At 42.0% G+C, this 23971-nt stretch overlaps 1 protein-coding gene across 11 annotated transcripts in view; it reads right to left on the bottom strand.

The window, feature by feature from the left end:
- The window catches only part of SASH1 (SAM and SH3 domain containing 1), a 567590-nt gene that overhangs the window by 36529 nt on the left and 507090 nt on the right, over positions 1-23971 (bottom strand). For 6 of the 11 annotated variants that reach the window (XM_087775786.1, XM_087775785.1, XM_087775787.1 and 3 more), the window contains 4 exons: positions 16928-16968; positions 15267-15353; positions 13848-13960; positions 12045-12146 (listed from right to left, as the gene is read on the bottom strand). In XM_087775786.1, the coding sequence (XP_087631912.1) occupies positions 12045-12146; positions 13848-13960; positions 15267-15353; positions 16928-16968 (343 nt within the window). Of the gene's footprint in view, positions 1-2721; positions 3037-4605; positions 4641-12044; positions 12147-13847; positions 13961-15266; positions 15354-16927; positions 16969-21279; positions 23262-23971 lie in introns of those variants that run through there. The other 5 variants (XM_087775791.1, XM_087775792.1, XM_087775788.1 and 2 more) reach the window with 5 other exon arrangements.

The following is a 23971-nucleotide window of genomic DNA, read 5'->3' as shown; positions in this document are numbered from 1 at the left end:
GGAAAATCTTCTGTAAAGGAAAAGAATGGCTAACAAGTTTATGCAAAAAGGCCTAAAAACATCAGTGACTACGCCAGTGGTGCCGCTCAGGAAACTTTCTTGTCAAATAATGCTGATTCCTTGAAAATGAAACCGTTTTGAAAAAGGGTTACTTTTGCTTCGCTTCCTGTTTTTGAAACAATTTTTTTAAAAAAGGCCTTGAAATTATCAAAAGTTTCCATTTTGGCACATGGGAAACAGAGCTTAATTTTCCAGCTCAAGCAATGCTTTCTTTTACAGCTAATATTAAACAAAAAACAGAAACATAAAGCGTTCAGGCCATAAGCGACATATTTGGAAATCATTGAACTTCGACGCTTTGACTTCCCCGACCCACTCTACCCTCCCCGCTTCCACGGTGACCGAATTGGGTTTTTTGGTGGCTGTCCCTGACTTCAGATGGGAAAATAACTCCAATCTCCCCAGTGCGTGGCGGGCCGGGCAAATGGCTTCCTGGACAGCTCTAGCAGCCAGGCCTTGGCACGGGACTTTGGCACAGCCGGCTGCCAGCCCCTCTCTCGCCCTCTCCCCCCTTAATGAGCATTTCAGTGTGCCGCGGCACTGCGAAAGGCTAGACACAGTCTGTTAAAGAGGGAACGAGGCCTCTGCAAGAGGCTAAGCTGGAGGCTCCCCGGCACAGGAGGAGGCCATGCTGCACCACCCTCCGCCAACGCCTCCCGGCCCCCGGCCGTCCCCCGTTAGGCCAAGCCTCGGCATCGTTAATGCTCCGGTAAAGCAGCCGGGGCCCCTCCATCTCCCCGTCCCCTCCACGCGCCGCCGGAACAGGCCTCTCCCCGCGCTCCAAGGGGAAAACAAACGGATTTGCAGTACTGTAAATAGGAACAACTTAACTTCCATCTCCTCTGCTCCAAATTTTTCCATCCGAAAGCCCATATGGCTCAACTTTTAATTATTTTGGCTAATACTGTATGTAGTAATTCTGTGGTGAATGCTCAAGTGTTTCATTTCTCGTTTCCAGGGCAACATTACATCAGATTGCAGACAGCTGGCTCCACAGCCTTAAACCATAACAAATTGGCCAAGCCGATGCACAAAAATCGTGCTTGCTTTAAAGAGAGAGCGCAGGGCTCCGCCGGGCTGCCGGGGAGCCGGCGCAGCCTGCGGGGCCCCCTTGGCGGGGCCGGCCGGGCGGAGCCGCCTCTCCCTGCCCTGCTTGGAGCAAGTGCATCCCCGACACATCTGCAATGCTCTCACGGTGCGGAAACCCGCCAGCTTGGAGAGCTCGGCTGCACAAACGCGTGAAGGACTACAGGGAAACAGGGACTAAATTAACAGCATCTGGAAATACCAAGGACTGCATGCAGAGGACTGCAGCCACCACGTACCACATGGCTGGAAAAGGATGGAGACGCCAAGGCCCATCCCCACCACCCAGCTCTTCGCCGCTAACAAACCTATGAAGATGTGATCAAGTCCAGGAGAGAGCAATTCCCTCTGACACCTCTAGCGTCCCTTCTGCTTGGAATACTTTTCCTACTCGTGCACCTCTGAAGGCCACGCTTTGCATCGTCTCGTACGTAAGATCAAAGTAAAAAGCCTTACGTTCAGGAACAAATAGGAAATTGGCACATGTACTTTGATATTCAAGGAGCTCTCTACAGTTCTGCTCCCGGTGCCCCCTCTGCCTTCTCTCCCACTTTTCTCACGCAGGCTCTTTGCTGCTGCCTGCTCTGGAGGCAAGGCACACGCCTTGCTCTGCCGCGCTCTAACACCCAGCCCATTTCACATGCCATAGAAATAACAATCCTAACCTCCCCCTTTGAATTAGTCCTTCACACACGCGCGCACACACACACACACACACACACAGAAAACTAACATTTATTAGGGTACTTGGAATTAATTGGCAAAATGTAAACCAGAAGCAAGTAGCTAGCTTTCAGCAGGACTATGTTTGGAAACACTTCAGGGTTATAGCAGCAGCCCTTAAAAAACACAATATCGGCAAAGCCTGCTAGCCAGTCCTAAAAAAAACATTTAAGAAACACTAGGACAATATCCAGTTAAAGCTATCATAACTGATTCATCTGTTTCAGCTCCATAAACAAAAACATACGTGACTTTTACATGAGCTCTGTGAAGCCATTTAGAGAGATGTTAAAATTTTACAGTTTGCTTTATGCCCAGTAATAGTTCAGCCCCAAACTGAAATCTCTAGAAAACCTCCAATCTAAGAAACCAGGAAATCTCTTAATATCTGATAAAGCCCAAGCTGCAATTATTTTTGGCTATCAGACAATTCTTGTTCAGCAAAGTGGGTAAAAAACACACATTCAGACTTGTGGGCATATCACATCACACCCCCCCTGGCTAGCTCACTTCGGAACTACGAGCTCTATAGTAAATGCAAAGAGATTTTGCTGTTCCCTTTAGGAGACGTGGCTACACGTGTCCTTTCCCTCTAACAGCCTTTACATCCGCCAAAAAAAACAACCATTCTAACTTTTTTTAAAGTTTTATTAAAGATGCCTGGATAAAGTCAGAGACAGGAAAATAGAACAGAAAAGAACTTAAAAGCCCAAGGAAAGGAAGAGGAGAACTGAGAAAAGCTATGCATGCTGTGCTGTGCCTAAGAATAGCCACAAAAGCCTTTTCTCTTTCTCCCTCTCTGAAACAGGAGGCACATCCTCTCCACATCATGCTACATGCTCAGTGACTTACCAGCTTCGGCATTTATAGGCCTAAAGCTCAGTTTCGAGTAATTCCCCCTGAGTCCTCAACTGCTGTCAGCTTCGTAACCCTAAAATTTAGGATCAGACCCTTCTTCTTAAGTATTCTATTCGCTCTGAATCCTGCGCACAAAATGCCTCTTCTCTGGAGTTACATTATCAGACACCAAACTGGCTCCGATTCCAGCGCTGAATATGTAAAGAAGAAAAAAGCGTGATGCTGGACTCAATTAGCTGTTTTCTGCTCACTGATTGATTCCCCCAGTTACTCGCTAGCTGCATAACTTGCAAGAAAGGCATAAGTCATCAGCTCTAAGCAAATCTTCTATTCACCACAAGGAAAAAAGGGAGTGTTGTACATGGCAAACAATCCCTGTTTTCACTGACGAAGGCTTGCTGACCTCTTGCTGGCCTTCAGTTCCTTAATTACTGTCTATGGAATTTCAGTGAAAGAAAAAAAATACAGAGAATCTCCGCAAAGCCAGGACGAAGACTGACCTTCAAACACGACTGCTAGAGTGGAGGCTGTCTCTATAGGAAATATAACTTAAGCCCTTTACCAGGCTTTTTTTATTTTCACTTTTTAATAAATTCTTTTGACAAGAAGCCCCCCTGAGAATTTCCCTTTATAAAGGGCTAATTTGACAGAAAAATATACCTTGCTTAAATGTTTTTTAAATTAGTGAACTTAGATACTTTTTTTTTTCTTTCCCCTTGGTTTCAGTGCTATAAAAAAGAACATCACTGAGAACTGGAAAGCCAAATGATGTTTAATTTGGAAATCTCAGACTGGTCTAGAATTAGCCACTTTGCGGCTTTATGAAGCATTGTAGCATGACGTCCAACTTCTCCTCCTAGGCTGGGCTCAGACCTCCCATCCTAAGAAAAAGACTCTGAGATGCTCAAGTAAATTGGCACTCCTCTTATAGTCAACCGTACCTAATCCCAAACCTTGGGACAAACCTAGAATTTGGACAATTCTTCTCAGAACACAAGAAAAACACGGACCAAAACCTCTACTAATTCGGAGCACTAGCCAGTGGTGGAAAGCAGTAGCGAAGGCATACCACAACAGCACCCTCTTTAAGCCAAGAAAAGATTCCCCTTACTCAGGACCATACCATCAATGGCCACTTCATCTGGATTCGCCGCAGATCAATCACACAGTGAAACCACAGCGGGACTAAATATCTTTTGATGACTGGCTGATTTTCATGAGCCACCTAGCCAAATATCCTTTTTCAATTTCTTCATCTTTGTACTAGTGACCGTACACAGCTTTTCTACTCCCTAGTGGTCTTGTAAACTAGATTTACTGGTGTGTTGTAGTAGGGTTCTTACCCTTGAATTACTTCAGCCCCAAAACTCTGATGTAAAACCCTATAGAAAATTCTAAGCTTCAGATAAAACCAGCCAGTGTTCTCCAATTTCAGTAACATACCAGCCCACATCAAATGAAACATGACAGCGACTTCCTTGAAATGTATCCCAGATTCCCTTAAAAGTTCATGGCCATGAGTGAAACTGATCTAAGTTTGGGGCTTTGCAACTTGAATTTTGAAGGTTTTGGGTTTCATTAAGAAAGTTTCGCAAACCTCTAATCCTTGCAGAGGCTGTTTATAGAAAACTGTGTGAAGCTCAGATGTGATAATCCGCATCATATCCTGAGGTTACAAATAAAGGCCTCCAAAATTTTTAAGAAAATTAACAGAGGTCATAAATGTTTTTGCCACTTCACATAATTAACTGCAAGAGTATGAATTACAAAGGCTGTGCAAGTCTGAAATGTGCAATGGTAATGTCAACCCCCCCCCCCCCCCAGGTAAGCTGAAGGGAACAGCAATCCCATGTCTGGGTTTGGTGTACGATTACTTACAAGGAAATCAAAGGAGCATCCAACGGCTACTTTGGTGAAAGATATATTACACATTCGCTGGTGACGACACTGCTTGCTGAAATTAGTGGGAAATATTTGTCATAAGTAACGAGAGCACAAAAATTTAATTCTCCCAGGAGGTCTGTCTTGATACTAGAATAGCTGCTTAGGCAAATTCCTAGATGTTAACTGTTTCCAGGTTTTAGCTAAATAATTTTTGAGAAGCACATTGCTGATGTTTGCATCTGCAAGCCAGACAGACTTCCTCATGGCAAAGTGTTTCTCTCACTGATTAGCATAATTAATTTTAATGACAATACAACTGTACTCATGTATGACTTGTCATAGGTATATGTGGCAGAACAAAGCTCTGCGTTACATTATTCCGTATCTGTTACAGTACAGCATTCCTTTCCAATTCTCCTGCAGACTCCTCAGTGCATGGGAAAGATTCTCTAACAAGGCACTCTCAACTGCATCTTGTGTTTTGGGAAGGCTAAGAGGGCTTGGGGACAATCCCTATTTTTTGGTGTAGGCTGTACTATTAATGAATGGAGTACACCACTGGTGCTGGAAACCAACCTCCCCACATTTCAGAAAACCAAGGGTGCAACGGCAATACATGACATACAGTGAAATTCATATCAGGGAAAAAAAGAAAAAAAAGAGAGAATGAGAGCCCTTTAGTGAAGGGTGTAGTAATGTAAATTAACATTCTTATAGTATTTTCAAACAATCAAACTATTAACATTACCATCCTAAGTGCAAGGAAGGAAACACCAGTGGCGGGGACAGGGGGCAAGTGGTAACCGACAGGAGCGCAATTAAAATTTTCTATTGTACCACAAGTAAAGATTATTCAGCCTGGGTCTGCCAAATAGGGCAGTGAGACACATGGCTTTTGAGATTCCTAATTCTTGAACTGAGCAAGGCTTTGTTCCAATTTAATAGGCTTGGTCTCAGAAAAGATGGGGGCAGGGAAACCACATTATGGATTACAGCATCTCCTGCTGGCTGATGCATGCAGGGAGAATAGGAAAAAGCTGTTACCACTGTCCCCCACCCTCTAGGTAATAAGCAGAGAAATTAGGCAGCTGCCCAGGGGCAAAAAGGTATAAAAAAGCCAAGTAATGTGTTAGAATGAATATTAAATTAATTTGCCTTCCCACCTCCCACCCTCCCCAAATATGCAGCCAAACGTTTTGCGGTAAAGTAAGTCAACAGGGCTTGTCTGAATGCAGTCAAAACAGAAGTGGTTATGAACACGCTTAATTACAGTCACTGCTTGCGTGTTACTGTAAGCTCTCTTCTCTGAGTCATGATAACAGGAAGATTTTTCTCAGAGACCTTACAACAGACTAATTACATCCAGTCTTCACATCCACAGGAGCAACTCCTACTGGCAGTGAGCAGGAGGTTTACTTGGGCTACGTTACTGCCAACTGTTCAGTACAATCCTGTGGTGACAATGTTTAGTCCCACTAGGGACACATACCTAGCCAAGCTGCATCTGATGACAACATGGGCAGGTCTTGCATAGTAAATAATACTTCAAGAAGTGATACAGTTTTATTCCTAAGTAAATGCATTTCTTCTGCAAATTCTAAAGCGTTCTGCAAAATTTCAGACCAAATAGGTAAAAAACTCCTTACAGTGTTCTACAAAACCAAATATAAACACATCGATGGTCTCTTGCTCTGCTATCATTACTCCACAGCACTGACCTTACTTAAAACTTTGCATTGTGTCCTGGGAACTGTAATGATGATTTGCGTTTCTCTCATGAAGGTTTTTGTATTACTACACCCATGGGAAACCCTGCTTTTATGCATGGATAGAGAAGGGGGAAAGATCGTAACAAAATACGCTGTAATTCTTTTGCTACTAGCTTTCACCAAGACGTGCTGGACACCGTCCCTGAGATCAGCGGAAAAGGAGGGCAGCCAGTGCCTCCCAGGACAGGTTCCTGTGGTAGGCACATAGCGTGAGAATTTAGCACTATCATTTTGAAGCCATGTCTTATTATTGGCTCTTTCTTCATCATAACTGTTACTAAGCACTGACAGTATTATAGGAACTTGGATAGTAATAATAAATATACCATCCAATACAATGAGGCACACCAGTGCCTTTCAGGAAATCTTAACAGAAATTGGGTCACTAGACTCTCTGGAGCAAAGATGAAAGCTCTACATTCATTGATAGCCATGCTCAGCATCAGCTGCCCTCCATTACTTCAAAGAGCATGCAGGATCTGGAGGCAGCAACAAGCTGTGCAAGAAGAACTGAAACACAGAAACATCTTCTTCTACCCTTTCGCCTTTCATGGAAAAAAAATAACTTAAAAAAACTGGTAAGTCCTGTGATAACAGCGAAACCAAGGCTAACATAGTGCACAATTTTCAAAACGCTCGAAGTATCTACGTTGCTTTGGTTTAAACACTACTGTTTAAATTAAAAAAAACCTCACCATAACCTAGCCTCCATTGATGTCCAGTGCTGGTTCCCAATATGCATTGGCTTAATTCTAACCAGTTAAACTGATGATACCAAAAGAAGGGCTTTTTCCTGTTTACTGGAACAGTCCTGTAGTATAAGCAATAATAATGTTAACAAATGGTTAAAGATTTTAAGAATCCATCAGTAATATGAATAAAAATCAATTTAAAAATTGCTGTATTTAGAAAGCATCCACAATCTGAATCACTGAAATACAGTATAACCCTGAATAATGTGGATTTGCTGTAGTTACGCTTGGATTTACTCTTGAGGTAATTGGTGCTGCAGAAGTTATACTGTAATTATTTCTTTTCTTCCTACTGTTCACACTTACCAAACAATACAGTAATGACTGTCGTGAGTCAGAGATAATTCTACCAGACTTCGTCTTTTGTCAGAGTCGGCTTTCCACCATAGGTAATACAATCCTGATTCAACAGCTTCAGCATCTCTCGGATTGAAACGAATACAACCCAAAATCCGTTCTCATCTGTTATTCTGCCTTTGACAATGGTAGTAGACACAAACCCAATACTGCACACCCTTTCAACTTCTAGCTCCATTTACTGATTGGTAAATGAAAACGTCCTCAGGAAATAATATGAAGGACAGGAGCAAAAAAAGATTACCTCACTCCAGCTAGAGCTGCTGTTGTGTGGACTCGATTTGCTGCTGCTTGTTATGAAGCAGATTGCCAGAAGACGGAAAAGAGCGGCAATGCAAGGGGGAGTTTTCCCCAGCATCGGCCTCACGGCAGATGCAGATGTGCATGGCACACCTCCACGTCTGCACAACTGCTGCACCTCTCCCCAGCAAAAACAAACGGGGTGCCAGTTTCCTACTGGTGACAGCGCTGTGCTGACAGTCCTGGGTAAAGAAGTGTTGGGAGGGCAGGGAGGTAAAACAGCACTGCGGGCTTCCCGCCACCCACCCACGGGCCATGCTGTTGGAGGGAGATGCTGTTTTTGTTCTCCCCGCTCGTAAATTTTATGGCCTCTCTCCCGAGGCTGCCAAGGCCATATGTGGCAGGTGAGGAGGTCCCGGGGGAGCCCGGCACCGCTCACGGCAGCACCCTTCAAAGGAAGGCTGGCTACGCTACCTGGAAGCTCGCGTTAATGAGCTGTGGATGGCTGACCATTATCCGCTGATCAAAGCCAAAACACAGAAGCCCGATGAGACCAACAAAACAGTTCAGTCCAGGGATAATTACAACTTCATTTAACTTGCATCTACAGAAACTGTCAGCGAAATTAATTGGTGGTTTGTTTCAGTGGCAGCACACGTATGATACACACTTCTGTCACAATCTCCCTCCTGCTTCTCTCCCCCACTCCTGCATCAAACATGGCGATTGGTACCAATTAGCAGTCTTTCAGCAGAGGGCACAGGAAAGGACTTATACCGGTTTCTCCTAATGCTGGTCCTCCAAGCTGGGCTGGAGCCGTACCAGCGGGCTCTGGGGACGAAGCAGCCCTGTTTTAGATGAACTGAGAATTTCAGCACCCAAAGTTATCAAACGGGCTTCTATCTTTAAGAACATAAAAGGCACCTCAGTATAAAGAAAGAATGTGCTACAATTTTGAAGTCCTCTCTTTCCCTGGACTTTCTGACTCCTGAGAACAAATAGGCCCTTATCTAAAATCCAGAAAGGGATCCATTTGTAATCTGCACCTGCTTTACATCCCAACATTTGGCACAAGGCAATGAAAGCTTGTCTAGAGTTACTGTGAGCAGCCCTCATTCCAACAGAGATGAAACAGAAATATTCAGAAATAAATTTGTAAAAAATGATGAGGCGTTTTAGACTTTTGATACATCTGACTAAAAAGAAAAACAGTTTCAACTGCATTCCCACATTAGCAAATAAATAACACACATACTTTGCTGTGAAACAAAGGGATCACAGTAGCGAGACTGAAAGCTACAAACTGCTCTCAGGTGGCAGAGAACCAAGTCACCTACTGGCTTGGCAAGGCCTTTGTTTGTTTGTTTGTTTCTTAAGAGCAAACGAACAGGACATACAATTAACAGCACAGCAATGACATCAAGCTGCCTCCCTTCGAGTGCTGAGATGACAACCCTTCAACCCTTTGTGGTTCATCTTTAGGGTTTAGTTTTGTAAGGGTATGAAGTGCACGTTTCCATTTCCTGGTACAGTAATTTACAAGAGGAGGAGCTGGAAAAAGAATCCTTAAATCAATCTTTAAAATGAGTTCAGGATCAAACCAGTGATGTTAGTCATAAACACATGATAGTTATACACGCTAATTAAAAAAAAAAAAACAAACAGAGTTGTCTTTTTTTTTTTCCTAGAAAGGAAAACAACAACAACTAATGATGTTGTTTTAGATGGTTTTTTTAGATGTTATTTTGTAGGTGGATGTTCTTATGTTGTGGGCAGAGCTGGCTTGAAAGTATGGAGTACTTAAACCCTTAGAACACTCCAGACATCCTGCCTTCGTTTTTAGATTCTCCAAATGCTTAGATTCTACCTTTTTTTTTTTCCTCCTGAAAGGTAGTCATTGGGCAAAGCTAGACCAAGATTCTCCACAAAAAGCTCATCCTCCCAAGTCCTCCTAACTACCAGCAGGTCTCTCTGCCTGGGAAGATAAAATGTGAAGGAAAAAAAAAAAGCCACTATACTAGTGTCTTGATATCTCTTAAATCCCCAAGGTTACCAAACAAATGTATTAGCAAGTAAAATTATTATTTCCCTAAATTCCCTCCAGTTATCCTGCAATTTGCTTTTACCATTTGTGTGTACAAAATGTTTACAAAATGATCAAGTATGATCACAATGTTCCATTAAAAACTGCCTAGTAACAATTTGGCCATGAAACTGAAAAAAAAAGAAATCGGAAAAAATGCCAACAGAACCAGAAGAGCCATTGCCCAAGGAGTTTTAATTCAACCCAGAAACTTCAGTGACTCATATTTTCAATTACTTTCTGAGGTTAGAAGGCAGTGGGCTATCTAACAAAATGTTTTTAATATATGGAAAAACATCTTTGCTTCATGGCCTCTATAAAATGAGTGGGGTAGTTTTGAGATTCCAAATTCACAGAGTACAAATCACACAAATGGCAGTGAAAGTCAAACCATTTGGCAAAGAGAGGGCTTAAAAACAGAATCATCTTTGTACCTCTCAAAAGCTGGTCATTTCAGATTAATAGAGAAGTCCTTTGGTAAAATAGTCCGGGTGAACACGCGCCCTATCTCTAGGCATATCTGATACTTCGCACTGTTTGTTTTTCCCTCTTGCATGTCAATTATAGCGCAAAGTTTTTCAGCCCAGTTAACCCTGATTTCTTTCTTGTCCACAAAAAAAGAAGCCAAGCTGACTTCTGTTCTAACATGAAGTTTCATTTCTGCTGATGATCTGATTTTCCCTTGAAGGCAAGCAGTTTCACAGCTTCTGTTAAATGTAACCAGAATAAAAATTAAGAGCAAGGGCACAAATCTTGAGAGATATCTACAACAATGGAATAGAGATCCCCCGTCGAAGTTAGCAGGAAGATGGTTCAAATTCTACCAGGACAGCAGAGAGAAGCAACAGAGCTGTTAACTCAAAGTGCAAAGATGGCTTAGGAAAATAATTTCAGAGAAAAGGTGCAAGTCGTTCCATTAGGGAGCAAATACTGAGTCATGTTCGGTCCTCAGAGGTATACACAGCTTTCAGTAACTTCAACACAAGCATAAACCACTATCAGAAGATCTAACAGAGAAACTCAGTATCCTTCTGAGATTTGACCATGCTAAATGAGAGTTTTGAGGCTTTTATGCTGTAAGTACCTTAGCCAAAGGCCTTAAGAGGGGAAAGTTCAGGCTATAAATACTAATGAGGAAAATATCTAGACATCTTTCAGCTGGCTAAACAATCAGTGCAGAAGAGTCAGGATCCTTCCTTCTCTATTCTTTGCACATTTCTGATATATCAGAACAGAGTATAAGGCACATCAATACCCCTCTGCTCCCATCTAACTAAAGTTGGGCATATTTTTTTGAATATAAACAAGAAAATCTTTCTCCACCACAAAATATTGTAAACATCTCATAAAATGACATAGCATTCCTCTTTTCATTTAGGGAGGAGAAGCTAACTGTCTGCTGCAGTTAGCAGGAAATTCCATTGACAATAAAACAAATAAATCAATCAGTGGTCTCAAAAGCCTATGATTCAAGTATATGGGTTACAAAGAGCTTGGATTTGACAGCCGAATGTGTTCTTCTCCATGATTTATCTGTGAACTTCCAATTAGAGAAATGAAGTGGAATAAACTACTCAGTGCAAATGAAGATATTTGGGAGGAAAAATTAATTAATTCAGTATGACATGACACAAAGACTGTCTGGTGCCCATAAAAACAACAGAAGCTACACAACTCAGAAGTAAAAATGAGGGAGGAAAGCTGCCTTACTGCTTATGGGTCTGGCAAAAGCTGCAAACTCTCTCAGCTGAGAGTTTGCAAATGCAGAGGTAGAACTGTCTGAAAGCAGTAGGCAGTGAGGACTTAGCCAGACCCTCAGCTAGGATGCATCAAAAAGGGCTAGGAAGGCCCAAGAAACTCTGCTGATTCACGGTAACTGAGAAGTAAAGTTAAACAGTTCCCTCTAAACAACATCATAAACCTTTTCTGTGCATTTTGGAACATGGACATTTTTGCCTGAGATAAATCGTGCTTCAAAAGCTCAGTGACAAAGGGTCAGATTAAAAAAAAAGAAAAAAGAGAGATTATACAATAAGATCGTTAAAGTCCACGACAACAGACCTCGAAGATTGAAAATCCATGTTAAAGCTTTTCTGCAGACAGAACATAGCATCACAAGGTCAAATGACACATTTGCTATCACCAGGTAAATCAGGATATTTCTGTACTGAAATTAAAGAATTTAAATATTAAATGATACTGGGGAGCTATATCAGAATGACAGGTACTTACATTACAATTGGAAGACCCATCAAATGTTGAGTAAGAACCATCAGGCCATTCTGTAGCATCTCCACTGCTTGATTGCCTGTGCTGGGCTTCATACTCTTTCAGCTGAAATTTAAAAAGACAGAGAGAACATTTTCCAGTGAGAAGAAGCTATCAATCTTCATTAAAATAGCAAGAGTTAACGTCCTTTCAGGTTTCTTTTTCCCCCATATCATTGTGGAACTGGGAAAATCAGAACTTTGGCATTGTATGCCTCACTTGTTCAAAATAAATTAATTTGATTTAGAATCAGAAGTTTTAATTATGCGGGTTTTTTTTAAAGGATGTGATCTGTAAACACTGAATTTTGATTAAATGTCTTTGGTAAAATATGTTATATATCCCCATCTCAGAGGCACAGTTTCCATCGGACAGACTAAATCACAATAGCCTGCCAATTTCCTTCATAAAGAAAATGATGTGCAGTAGACTAGGAACTACCTTTTAGAACTTTAAAACTAAAGACCATCTTTCCCACTTTCCAATAAAAGGCTTAAGACATAAAACCAATCCTACTGGAGTCAAACTGTTGAGAGGACCATCAAGAACTGATGATACTAAAAAAAAAAAAAAAAAAAAAAAGTTGCTGCTAGTAGCTCAGGCCACTAGAGGGAAACAGTACAAGGACATATATTCACCATACAGATTAGGTACAAACCTACCCCCAAAAATTTTTAACAACAGAGAAGTAAAAGAATTCCCAATATTACCACCCGGTAATTTTTAAAATTTTGCATTTTTTTTCATTATATGACTCCCAGTAAAGCAATATTTTCTTCAGAAAATAACATAACTTTCTATTCTAGGATAACCTATTTCAAGATATAGTATGTCAGTACAGAAATTTATCTGAGTGCCAATTCACAATCTAAATCTCGTTTTCTGCACCTCTAATAGAGCCCATACAGAATACCCCATGTTCCATCACAGTATTTTGCACAAGGGTACAAAATCAAAGGTGGTGTGGAAACTTGAACACTGACCTTTTTGCTCCTGAGCAATTAAAATCTCAGCCCTATTGCTGCACAAATACAATTCCTTACAGTTATTTTTCTTTGGTTTATTAACATTCAGATTTTGTAAAGAAACACTTCTGACAGCCACTGTACCTATCAAAAAATACGTATGTGTTGATTTTAATGTCAAATGCCAAAAACAGATGAATATGTTTTCCTGAAGGCTATTAAAACAAAACACCACCTTTTCGGCTAAGAAATAAGCAGAAGAAATTTCAGCTTAAACATTAGTCTTTTTAAAAGTTTTAATTGCTGAAAATGGAAGCCTTCAAACTGCCCTTCAGCCATTAGCAGCAGGAAAATAACAAATACACACATTCTAAACAAATAAGGCAAGCTCAGCAAAACCTGAAGCATTCCTTTTAGTACTTAAACAAACCTACGAATGAGCGTGATAAATACGGACTAATACAGGTGGGATTCATCTCCCTTACCTTTAGACAGCTGCAATGAAAACGTATACACTTGAGCTTTTCTCTGATTGGCGCCCTTTATTGCCAATGGAGAGAAGCAAATGCTTTTAGGTCTCGATTAATTTGCCATACCTTAGACATCTGTTTTTGGTTGATCTAAATCTCACTTTTTCTCATAAACAAAGGAATTGCTATCTAATTTATGTTACCTAGTGCGATGGGACAAACCGGCAAGCTTTTTCTCCTTCTCCTATGTTTTGAAATGAAAACTCCAAATTGGTATATCCTACATCCTAAAACATGTTTCTCCAGGAAACTGAAGTGTGTACGTATCATACCCTAGCAAGTGCTTCCTCAATGGTGATCATCTTCTCTTTGACCATCATCATCAGCTGGATCCGCTCCTCATCACTCATTGTGATCTCACTGGCCACGTACCCTACGTCCTCTCCTGCAGGAAAAAGCACAGAGATAACAAGCATGCGTAAGAGGTCAGGCACAGAGCGGGGTATATTGAAACTGGATTTTACCCAGTGCTCTGAAATCTGGTCACCATGTGGATCTGGCTGCCCAGAAACAGACCTTCCTCAGAGCAGTCTCACAGCATGATTTCAAAGGACTGAATGATTTTGAAAAGGAAGTAAAGTAGGCCAGAAAGCTAAGTTTACTCTGACACCAAGAGCAGGAGAGCATGACAAGGAGAAGTAAAACGTGACTGTCATCACACAGTTATTGACCCTGAAAGACAAGAATCAAAAGAGAAAGTGCTAATGCCAGAAAAGTCCTGCGCTCAGCCTTCAGGAATACTGTAGTCAGCTGCCAGAGCGGATGGGAAGCCCTTCCAGGAATGGTGTGCTGGGCTCTCGCAGCTTTCTGCTGTGGACTGGCCACATCCCCCGATCTATCCAGGCTATCTGATCGGCCACTGAGCTGGCACATGGTGCTGGATGTACTGGGGCCCTCGACTCCAGGACCTCACTTTTTGGTATGAGCTTCGTGTGTCGGCGCGGACAGTTAGAACTTGCCTTGAGAGCCAGCAAGGACCCACGCTTAACTGAGAGTGTCGATGTGCCCCTTTTCGACCTCGTAATTGGGCTCCGGTCATCTTTCACAATCCATCCGAACACAGACATCGTGACGTGGGGAAAGCATGTTTGCAACAGAAGGATCTAACAGATACACATGGGGAAACAGGAATTTTCTGTGCAAAGAGAAATACTTAAAGCAATGCACAGCTGCATCTTTGGGACAAGAACTAGAGAAGGACACCTGACAGTTTACGTGGAATCAATCCTACATGTGCACTAGGCACCAGATGCACTTTTACTACTTCTTGTAGTGTCTTCTCCTACAATGAGAGGCTGGATTCAAGCCTAAAGCAAATGGGTCAAAGTAACCCAATGCCAAAGAAAGGAGAAACATCTTTCTAATTAAAACAGATCAGCATTTCTCTCATGATGCCAGGATCAGAAAAAAAGGCATCTTGTTCATTTACAGGTATAACTTATAAATATATTAACTGCGTCACTTTGTGCATGTGCATTCACTGACAGTCAGGAGAGAAGGTGTCCCAGCCTCATACAGATGCAATCTCACAGAATATGACTCGTCTTTCTTTCATGACGAACCAAACATACAATAATTCCAGATCCACAGACCCCTAAGTGCCACACGGTTGCAAGTAAATTTTATTCCTTTGTGATGCTGGCTCCTTCTATTTTATATGGATAGGTTGCGTGTCCTTAAAAAAGATTTACCTTTTGAAGTCTGCCTCATTAGTCCTTTCTGGTTCTTTCGGAAATTCTGCCAAAAAAACTTATTTTTCTTTTTCCAGTCTGTTTTCCCTAAAAGGAAAGTGGGGAGGGAGGATGAGGGGAAAGGGAAAAAGAATTTCAGAAAAAAACATCAGTTAGTAAATGCCAGAGAAGCTTTCAAGCATTAAGTTATATTTTTTAAGTCAAAAACAAGAGTAAAAAAAATCTCAAATTTTCTGTTTTTCTTGATTTATTCTGTACTAGAACTATGCTGATGTAGCCATTTCAGGGAAATGCACATTCTTTTATAATTGCCAATGCTATAGAAGACTGAGATAAGCCAGTAACTTACATATTTTGAATTATAAACAGAAAATATTTTACATTCATTTTGATATCTGTTGAATTGTTAATGTCAAGTCTGGATGTGTTTTTGAAGTATTTTGTTGGTTTATTCTCTTTAACTGAACCGCAATTATGCAGCCTAAGCCACAACTCAGATAAGTAATTTTCTAATATGTGTGTGCAGATCTATACAGAAAGAAATACTTTACACATATATAAATGCACACACGCATGCACACGCATACTCACAAGCACACACGCATATTCCGCTACTTGGCGTGAGAAATTTTGTAAGACCATCAGCTACATCTGACTCTTGCTCTTTGTATGTCTGGACTGTACAGGGCTGGGTCTCCATGTCCATTAATATCAGATCTGCGTATGGTTTGATGCTGCAGAAGTAAGTAATTTGTTCTAAAAAAGAATGGAATCTGGCTCAAGGTAGGGCATATAACTGTGCCGTTGAATTAACCAGGGCACATGCTACAAAGTTTATGCCATCTGCAAAAGAACGTACCGTGCCTGATCTGGCAGAAATGCTACTAATACAGAGCTACTTCATCCCTCTGCTTTTGAAAAATTCAAATGAATACAGCTTATACCGTGCCACTGAGTTTCAGCACGTGACTATAGTATTTTGGATCTCACCCTAGAAGCCCTAGAGCTGGGTTTACTGACTCTCTGAAACACAGCTTAAGTTTAGACTGTGTGGAAATGTCCCTAGAAAAAAAAATAAAAAAGAAGCAAAGAAAAAAACCTCCCAGTTCTTCTTTTCCTCTCCAATGAGCAATATAAAATCTGTCCAAAATTGTATCAGCACAGCTAGTAAGTTAGGATAGCAATACAAACTAATTATAGTAAGTTTAAAAAAAAAAAAAAAAGGAAAAAAAAGAAAAAGTGAAAGACAATGGAAAACAAATACATATTTATGCAAAATATTTCAGAAACAAAGGAAGAGACTGGCGTGACATGAACAAAAATAACAGAAACCCCAGTTATTCACTGGCGGTGGTAATTTTCAGAGTACAAACGGACAGGCTAAGAGTGATCTAACATGCAGACATTTTAAATTCAATATAACAGGTCAAAAGATGCATATTTATCACATGACAATGCTGGTTGGGCAGTCTCAGTGATCACTGAGACACCCAGCATCCAGCTTTTAAAGCTGCTAAGACTCGCCTCCCCACCCCCCGCACAAATGCTACTGACTTCTGCCAGCATTGTGTTTACTCAGCTCTTCACATCCCAGCACAAGCAAAACTCAAAACCTGTTTAAGAATTCTATAGGAGTATCAAATAAAATGAAATATACTGACCTACAGAGCCTTCTTCCGAACTTGATTTATGAATGGAGAGCCTAGGACAAAAAAGAGAAGTGGACTTACTGATGTAGGCTTCTTACATTTCATGGGAGCTGTCTGATTACAGTAAATTATAGTTTCCAAACAATATATCATGAGCTGTTTTCTCTTCCCTTTTCTTCCCAACACAGCAAGTTGAAAACAAAAACTGAACCCACTGGTCCGACCACAGTAACTGAGTTCCCGTCTTAAACATGCCTTTTGTGACCAGCATAGAAAAATACATACCGACAGAAACCTACGGTTAAGGCAAAGGAATCTAGGGATCCCTCAGAAATACACTTTTTCACATACTTTCCCCCTTTCCATTTGTAAAACAGTATTTTGGCTGCCTTAGAAACCGTAGCACCGGGATGCTGTATTTGTTTAGCTGTATAACAGTTTTCGGCCTATTTGTTTTTTATCTGAAAATGCTTTATAAATATTTATTAAACTTTCGGAAGCCACCGTGTGGAAGAGAGGAGTAGAGATCTTTTTACAGACAAGGTGAAGAAAGCTTGTCCAGACCCTATGAAGCACAACCATAGATGACTGCAGACTACAGCTTCTTTCTCCCAAGTCCTTTCTGTGTGCTTTCCCACCAGCGTATACTCCCTTCCTCATAAGCTAGCTGGAGCGGCTTATTTTAAGAGAACATGGACTTCACAAACAACCCACTAAAATAGTAAGTAAATCTTTTGTTCTCGGTCTTTATGTTCATTGAACTAGTTTTCCATAATGGATTCCAATTCAGTGCCAAAGGTTCACTGTGGGACCTCTGATGAGACATCGCCCCCCTTCACTGCCTTTTTTTCTGTCTGTATAAATGGACCTAATAGAAATTACCAAATCTTGTGCAATTCTTTGAAGCCTTCCTATGGGAATCACTATTTAACCAAGCTGCGCCAAGCCAGTGAAATGACTTCTGCCAGCTTCAATGGCTTTGCTGGAGGCTCCAAGTGCAACGCATTACTGCGGCGTCTTTGCTGAGAGCTCGGCCCCGCGACGTGACAATGCCCTACTGTGCGGCGGCTGTACCGCAGCCATGCGGAACGGAAACATGCGTACCCCAGCATAGCAAGACGACCTCAAGCCAAGTCGTTCTTTGAATGAGGCCATATGATAATACACGCACGCTACACTCCAGTTGCCGTCCACAGTGTTTGCACAGGCTCCTTGCGCTTTCTTAGACCCCCAGAAGAGGGCAATGAAGAGTTTTTGATCAATTCGGTAAACCACTTGAAGGAAAATTTTAGTTCAAGCCAGTTCAGAGTTTAGAAGACGTAAGCAATTACAGGCCAACGTTTTGCAAGCCTGAAAAACATGCTCATCAATTTGCAAAGACATCATTAAAGGGGAAATGAGACAGTATGAAGTTTCAGTTTGATTTAGTAATTTAGACAAGGAGGGTTTGGCACAGTGAAGCTCTGAAATGTAACCTCCTTTGACCTCAGGCTGATTAGAAATTTAATCCAGCACAAACTACGAACCAATTGAAGCAACCAAATTTCAGATCTGTAGTGCACCAGGTGGAGGGAGACATTTAGTGTTTTCCTTGCTGATAAAGTTTACCCTTGAAGGGAAAAAGTGAATGATATGGCTGATATCCCACCAAATGCTTAGTTTTTAAGAAGCCTGAATAACAAATGCAGAAGGAAAAATACAAACCCCATACTTTCTGGGTAAAAACTCCAGAAGAGCCAGTGTCAAAATTTAAAGACTTTCAACAGGGCCAGGATTTCATCCAGACACTTCAAAGTAAAGTTGTCAGCGAGTATTTTTCTAAATAAAGGTAAATCAGATAAAAAGTATGTGGACTTGTATACAGAGACAACCAGGTAAAAAGAAAGCCAAGTTCTGTTGGAACTGACAGAATTAATCCACTACATGTTTTGCACCCGAGCACAGACCTCACCCATCAAGCAGTTATTCTATTTATCTTAAATGAATTTAGTATCCATGAAATGCACCAAATCACCCTCCTTACAAAATGAAATCTGTTAATGATCAGAACTTCGCCTCACTAGTGAAAGCAGCCTCGAAACGGAGAGGCAGTCTCCTGTGCTCTTCAGCCTCCAAATCCATTTTAAGCCTTTTCTTCTCTTGCGCAGTTGCCAACAACGACGCAAGTAAGTAGCAGGTGTAGCGGCAATGTTTGTGATGTGGACATCTGTTCACTGGGAATTAGCCTGAGGCCACCAACTTGTCGCACACTGGCCTCCAAAGAAGGGGAAGAGCAGCAGGAGCAAACTTGTGATGCGCCTGAGCTAGAGGGGGTGAGAAGAGTAGGATCCACAGCAAGCAGACCACCTTCTCCTTTGTAACTGATTTAAGAACTATGCCGAGTTTCATCAGAGGATGCAAATTCCAATTATCATTTCATGCATTCCCTAAAGAGGTAATCTTCCATGCCTGGGCTGACCTTGAAAATGCTAACAGCTGGTCTGAAGAGATGGAAACGCCGACAAAACCTACCACATAGAGCCTGATAAGGCACTTGCTTTTTAGTTCCACCAGACAACTCTGACGCTTAAAAATCCTCAGTGAAATCAATCAAGTGTTTTACTTCCTAGATGTCTGGTGAAAAATTCCAAAGTACCTTGGAGTCGCTGTGTGTTTGATTTGCCAATTACACTCCCTTACTCTGTTAAATCGGCAGCTCCTCTGTGAACGTGTACTGAAAGTGATTTGTGTTCTTCCATTCATAGACTGATAACTTGTACTGAAAGTTAATGATGCAGTGACATTTGGCAGAAGTTTCAGCACTGCGTGTCTGAAAGGGAGCCAAATGCCATTACTCCACTGTGGAGGCCTTCATTTTTGTTGTGGTCTGATGTACAACTTCATTAGCAAGCTTTCACATGAAAAGTACTCTGTCACAGCATATAGCTGAAGAAATGTATGGGTATATATTCAGACAAGAAAGAAGAAAAAAAGATTTATGGCCAGAGGGAAAGAGTACTTTCTTATCAACCTATAATCTCTAGAAGTGAGCTGCAGAAGGGGTCAAAACTTGACTCCATTAATCTCACAAATTCAAAAGTATCTCTAGGCCGATACTTTGGACCTCTTAGAGCTAAACTGCTGAAATAAACAAGTGAGGGGGAAAAAAAATGCAGCACAATAGATAATCTAAAAATGGAGCTACTTTTGGGAGTAACCAAATGTTTCTGCCTTAGAGAGATGATGGGTTTCAGCGGAGTTTAGTAAATTACATCAGACCGCTCAGTGATCAGTGACACAAAATTTAGTAGCAACAGCCGGCGTGGAGAACCTGGACCAGGAACTAGCTGATTAGGAAGACTGGCTTAACAGAAATGAGTTTACATTCAACGCTAAAATGTGCAAGTACACAAACAGGACACGAAAGTCACTCTTTCAAATGCTGGAGGTTTGCAAATGACAGAGTATCTGGGGATACCAGCTGAAAAAGTATGACTGAGAAAAACCCAACCCGTTAATCCTAAAAGGCATAAGGATGGGAAATTCCAATGGCAGCACAAAGAATGAATATATATGGGAACGGCTGTACAACCGTCAAATACTCATGCTCAAGAAAGATGAATTCAAACCATAAGCAGTAAAGAAAAAAGCTGTTAGAATAGTCAGGGAACTGGACAGCTTATCTTACAACAGAGAGCTAGAAAAGTTTTGCCTGTTCAGTCTGACAAAATTGAAAGCTGCAAGAAGATTAATTTACTGCCTATTAAATAATCAGGCACAGGAACAGGTAGACATAATCTGGAAAGAAATTAGAAAAGAGGAGTTAACATTTCCTAACTATTTGGACAAACTTCCAACAGTAGGTAGAGAAAGGAAGGGCAGCTTTAAAAACTAACTGCTTTTAAGAGGGTGCTTGAAAGATAGAGACCAGATGTCTTTGACAACAAAGATCTGGACATGAGGACTGCCTCTGGAGGGCACTTCTGGTTCTTCTTTTGCAGCCTGTGGGTTTTGTATGAACAATGGCAAAGCCAGGAATCCAAAATGGCTTTTGAGTCTATCTTTCCATAAAAGCGCTGCAGTGGGGGTGACTTTGGTATACCTAAGCAATCCCTTTCACAAATTAACCCTTGAATCCTGGAGGTGGGCTCCAAAACTTGGAGCTCAAGGAAGAATCAATGTATGCATTTGCTTCACAAGCCAACTGAGACTGTATCTGATTATTAATTTGATTATTAATGAGGGTTTTAACTAGGCTGTATTGAGCTACTAGGCTACAGCTCTCCCTGTTAACTCTGGACAGATTCTGATCTCAGACAAAAAAACGCTGGGGCTTATCTTGCATACAGAGCGGTTGATGTTACAAGAGACACAGTCATACATACCCCGAGACGTGAATGTGCTGGTACACTGCAGAACTGGGAAAGGAAACAAATGACACCATGTGCTGCTTTCATGAATATGCCTGTTGATTTTTGAAAGCTCATCATTCTCGAAACAGAACAAACATGAGAACTGAGAATGACAGGATTTCTGATGGGTTTTTGTTTCAACACTAAGTATTTTAAATGCAGATGTGCTTTAACACATGGCTTCGTCTCATTTATGGACCATAAAATCCACAGGTGCATAGCACCATCTGATAATGAAACACTACTGTTATGATCTTCAATAAACTGATAGTGGCCCTCTTATTCCCTCCCAATGACTATTTATAGCCCATTGAGGAAAATGCTTTGGATGGTATTTTTAATCTACAAATATTATGCACATTCATAGCGGTGAATAAACCAATGCAAAAGCGCACGCTGGCTCTGCTGCAAAGCCATTTGGTTATCCGCGTACATTAGAAATGGCCCAGTCACATAATTAGTATGAAAAACTGACAGACTTGTAACTGCTCCTGACTGAATACAAGATAATTTATCTAACCAGAGCTGGCACAGGGAAGAAAATGGGCCTTTGGTATTTTTATCAAATTTGCATGAACCTGAAGAGAAAGCAGGCCTGCAAGGTTCTGACCTTGCTGGCACCAGTGTGAGAAAGGGATGGAAAGCAAAGACGTTTCATTCAATTATCTTCTCATTAGGTTTCCATAGCAATGGCTCTTTAAGCAGGTCAAAACTTTCTCAGTGGAAACAAACACTGAGCTGCTTGTGGGCCGTGCGTGCGTACGCGTATTTTCTGCCACCACCAGCACAGAAGCCACCACGTTGGTCCCACGGGCTCGGTCCGGTGACTGGCAGCGGGCAGATGAGGCTACATCATGTACTGAATAACCAACCAGCGGGTCCCAGCCAGGAGGCAGATAATTGTCAGCTAAAAACTCTTTGATAACAAAGAGCAGGGCCCAACGTACTGCATGCAATGCACCCCACTCTGCATGCACTGCTCACTCGGTGCCGTGTCAACTAGCTGCGACAAGTCGGGCTTTCTCGTGAAAGGCGCCCTTCATGCTTCCTCGTACAAAATTACCAGGCTTGAAATCTTCTTCCAGCTGCTCCAAGGCGCACTGGTTTCCCTCCTCACGTGTCCCAGGCGGCGTTTGGCTGGCCTCTCGCTCCCATTGTGCGGGTTATTGTGGGAGTTTCCTGCCCTACTTCTCTTGAGGAGGCTGTTTAAAGGCAGCATGAATAATTTGGCTTTGACTAAATCAGGCCTCAAACAAGTAAAAACAGGGCCGTACACATTCACCGATTCTTTTCGATTCCTGCAAGCACAGGGTATTAAAAAAAAAAGGTATCTTAAATGCAGACATCTCAAGTACAGCAAGCTCTTACTTCTTTTTCTTCCAATATTCCTTTCCATTTTTAAACAACGCAAAAGGAGCAATTTATTCTGTTAGTCATTAAGTGTAGCATTTAGGACCCCTGGATTGGGGGATTTCTTTGTTTTCTGCTTTGTTCTTCTCAGTTTCTGCCCTTTCTCTGCCTCACACCCTTTGTCAGAGCCACACTCCTGTTTCTTTGCAGATGAGCTTACAAATACCTGCCGAAGTTAATTTGGGCACCTTGAGAAGTTGCCAGAATCAAACGTGATGGAATTTAAGGCCCCCCATCTATGACCTGGAGGGACGATTTAATAACCTTCTGCATTCAAAGCCTGACCTGCAGTTTGGATGCTGCAGGGGAAGAGGATTAGGAAATCTAGTGTTGAAGACTACTGGCAAAGGCCAGTAGATTAGTGTACCAAAGGGGGCAGAATTGAGGCTTGCATGAATCCTTGGGCAAAACGAAAGCCATTTTTAAAGAGACTGCTGCTTTCACTGAAAATCACTGTGGAAGACGGAAACTCTGAACTGCAGGCACTCAGGCTAATTTGGAGCTCAAGTTTATACCACAGGATGGTAACTAGCTTTACTATGGCACATCCATTGCAGAACATCCTTAAAAATAGATTCAGTCAAAAGTTTCTCCTGCAGAGACAACAGCATGCAGATAGCAGCCACTGGTGTTGTGGCCTCACTGGCTGCCTGCTAACAACCTCAGAGAAAGCCGTAACGCCCGAGCAGCCTACAACTCCTCTGACATTCCCAACAAGCCATCGGGGATCTGGCCAAACTGTATGAACTGAACGTGCGAGGGGCCCTGTTTAAGACGTGCGTCCTGCACATGCAGAGAGGATGACAAAGACATTCACTCTCGGGAGCAGCTGAGGCAAGGAGTTGAGGACACAGCTGCTGGAGGCACAGCAGCTCCCCCATGCCAGGGGAATGCAAAGCCCCCGAGCAATGCTGCCCCGTGCCGCCTGCACCCCACACGTGTGTGCGTGCTTTTCTCCAGCACCTTCTGCTTGACAAGTCTGTTTCTGCTCAGTTCCCTGCTCTGGCAGAGTCTGGGATTTAGGTCCTGAGGATCACAGGGTTGAGAAAACTGTACTGTGCCGCAGGCTGAGGAGTACAGCAGGATGAATTGTGGCACTTCATATGAAGTATGACCATTTACTTGGTCAGGAGCGTGCTTGAGCGGTACAGTTCAAGAAACAGCAGGTGATTCACATAGGAGGCGACAATTTGTAACACCCACTGCCATGGGAAGGTGGTGGGAATGCTTGCAAAATGCCAGATGCAGCCACAAC

Source organism: Nipponia nippon, unplaced genomic scaffold (assembly GCF_047370975.1).
Source record: "Nipponia nippon isolate SJK-2023a ecotype South Korea unplaced genomic scaffold, ASM4737097v1 scaffold_4, whole genome shotgun sequence".
Taxonomy (NCBI): Eukaryota; Metazoa; Chordata; class Aves; order Pelecaniformes; family Threskiornithidae; genus Nipponia; species Nipponia nippon.
Note: the sequence above shows the minus strand (reverse complement) of the source record. Positions and strands in the feature narration are given on the sequence as shown.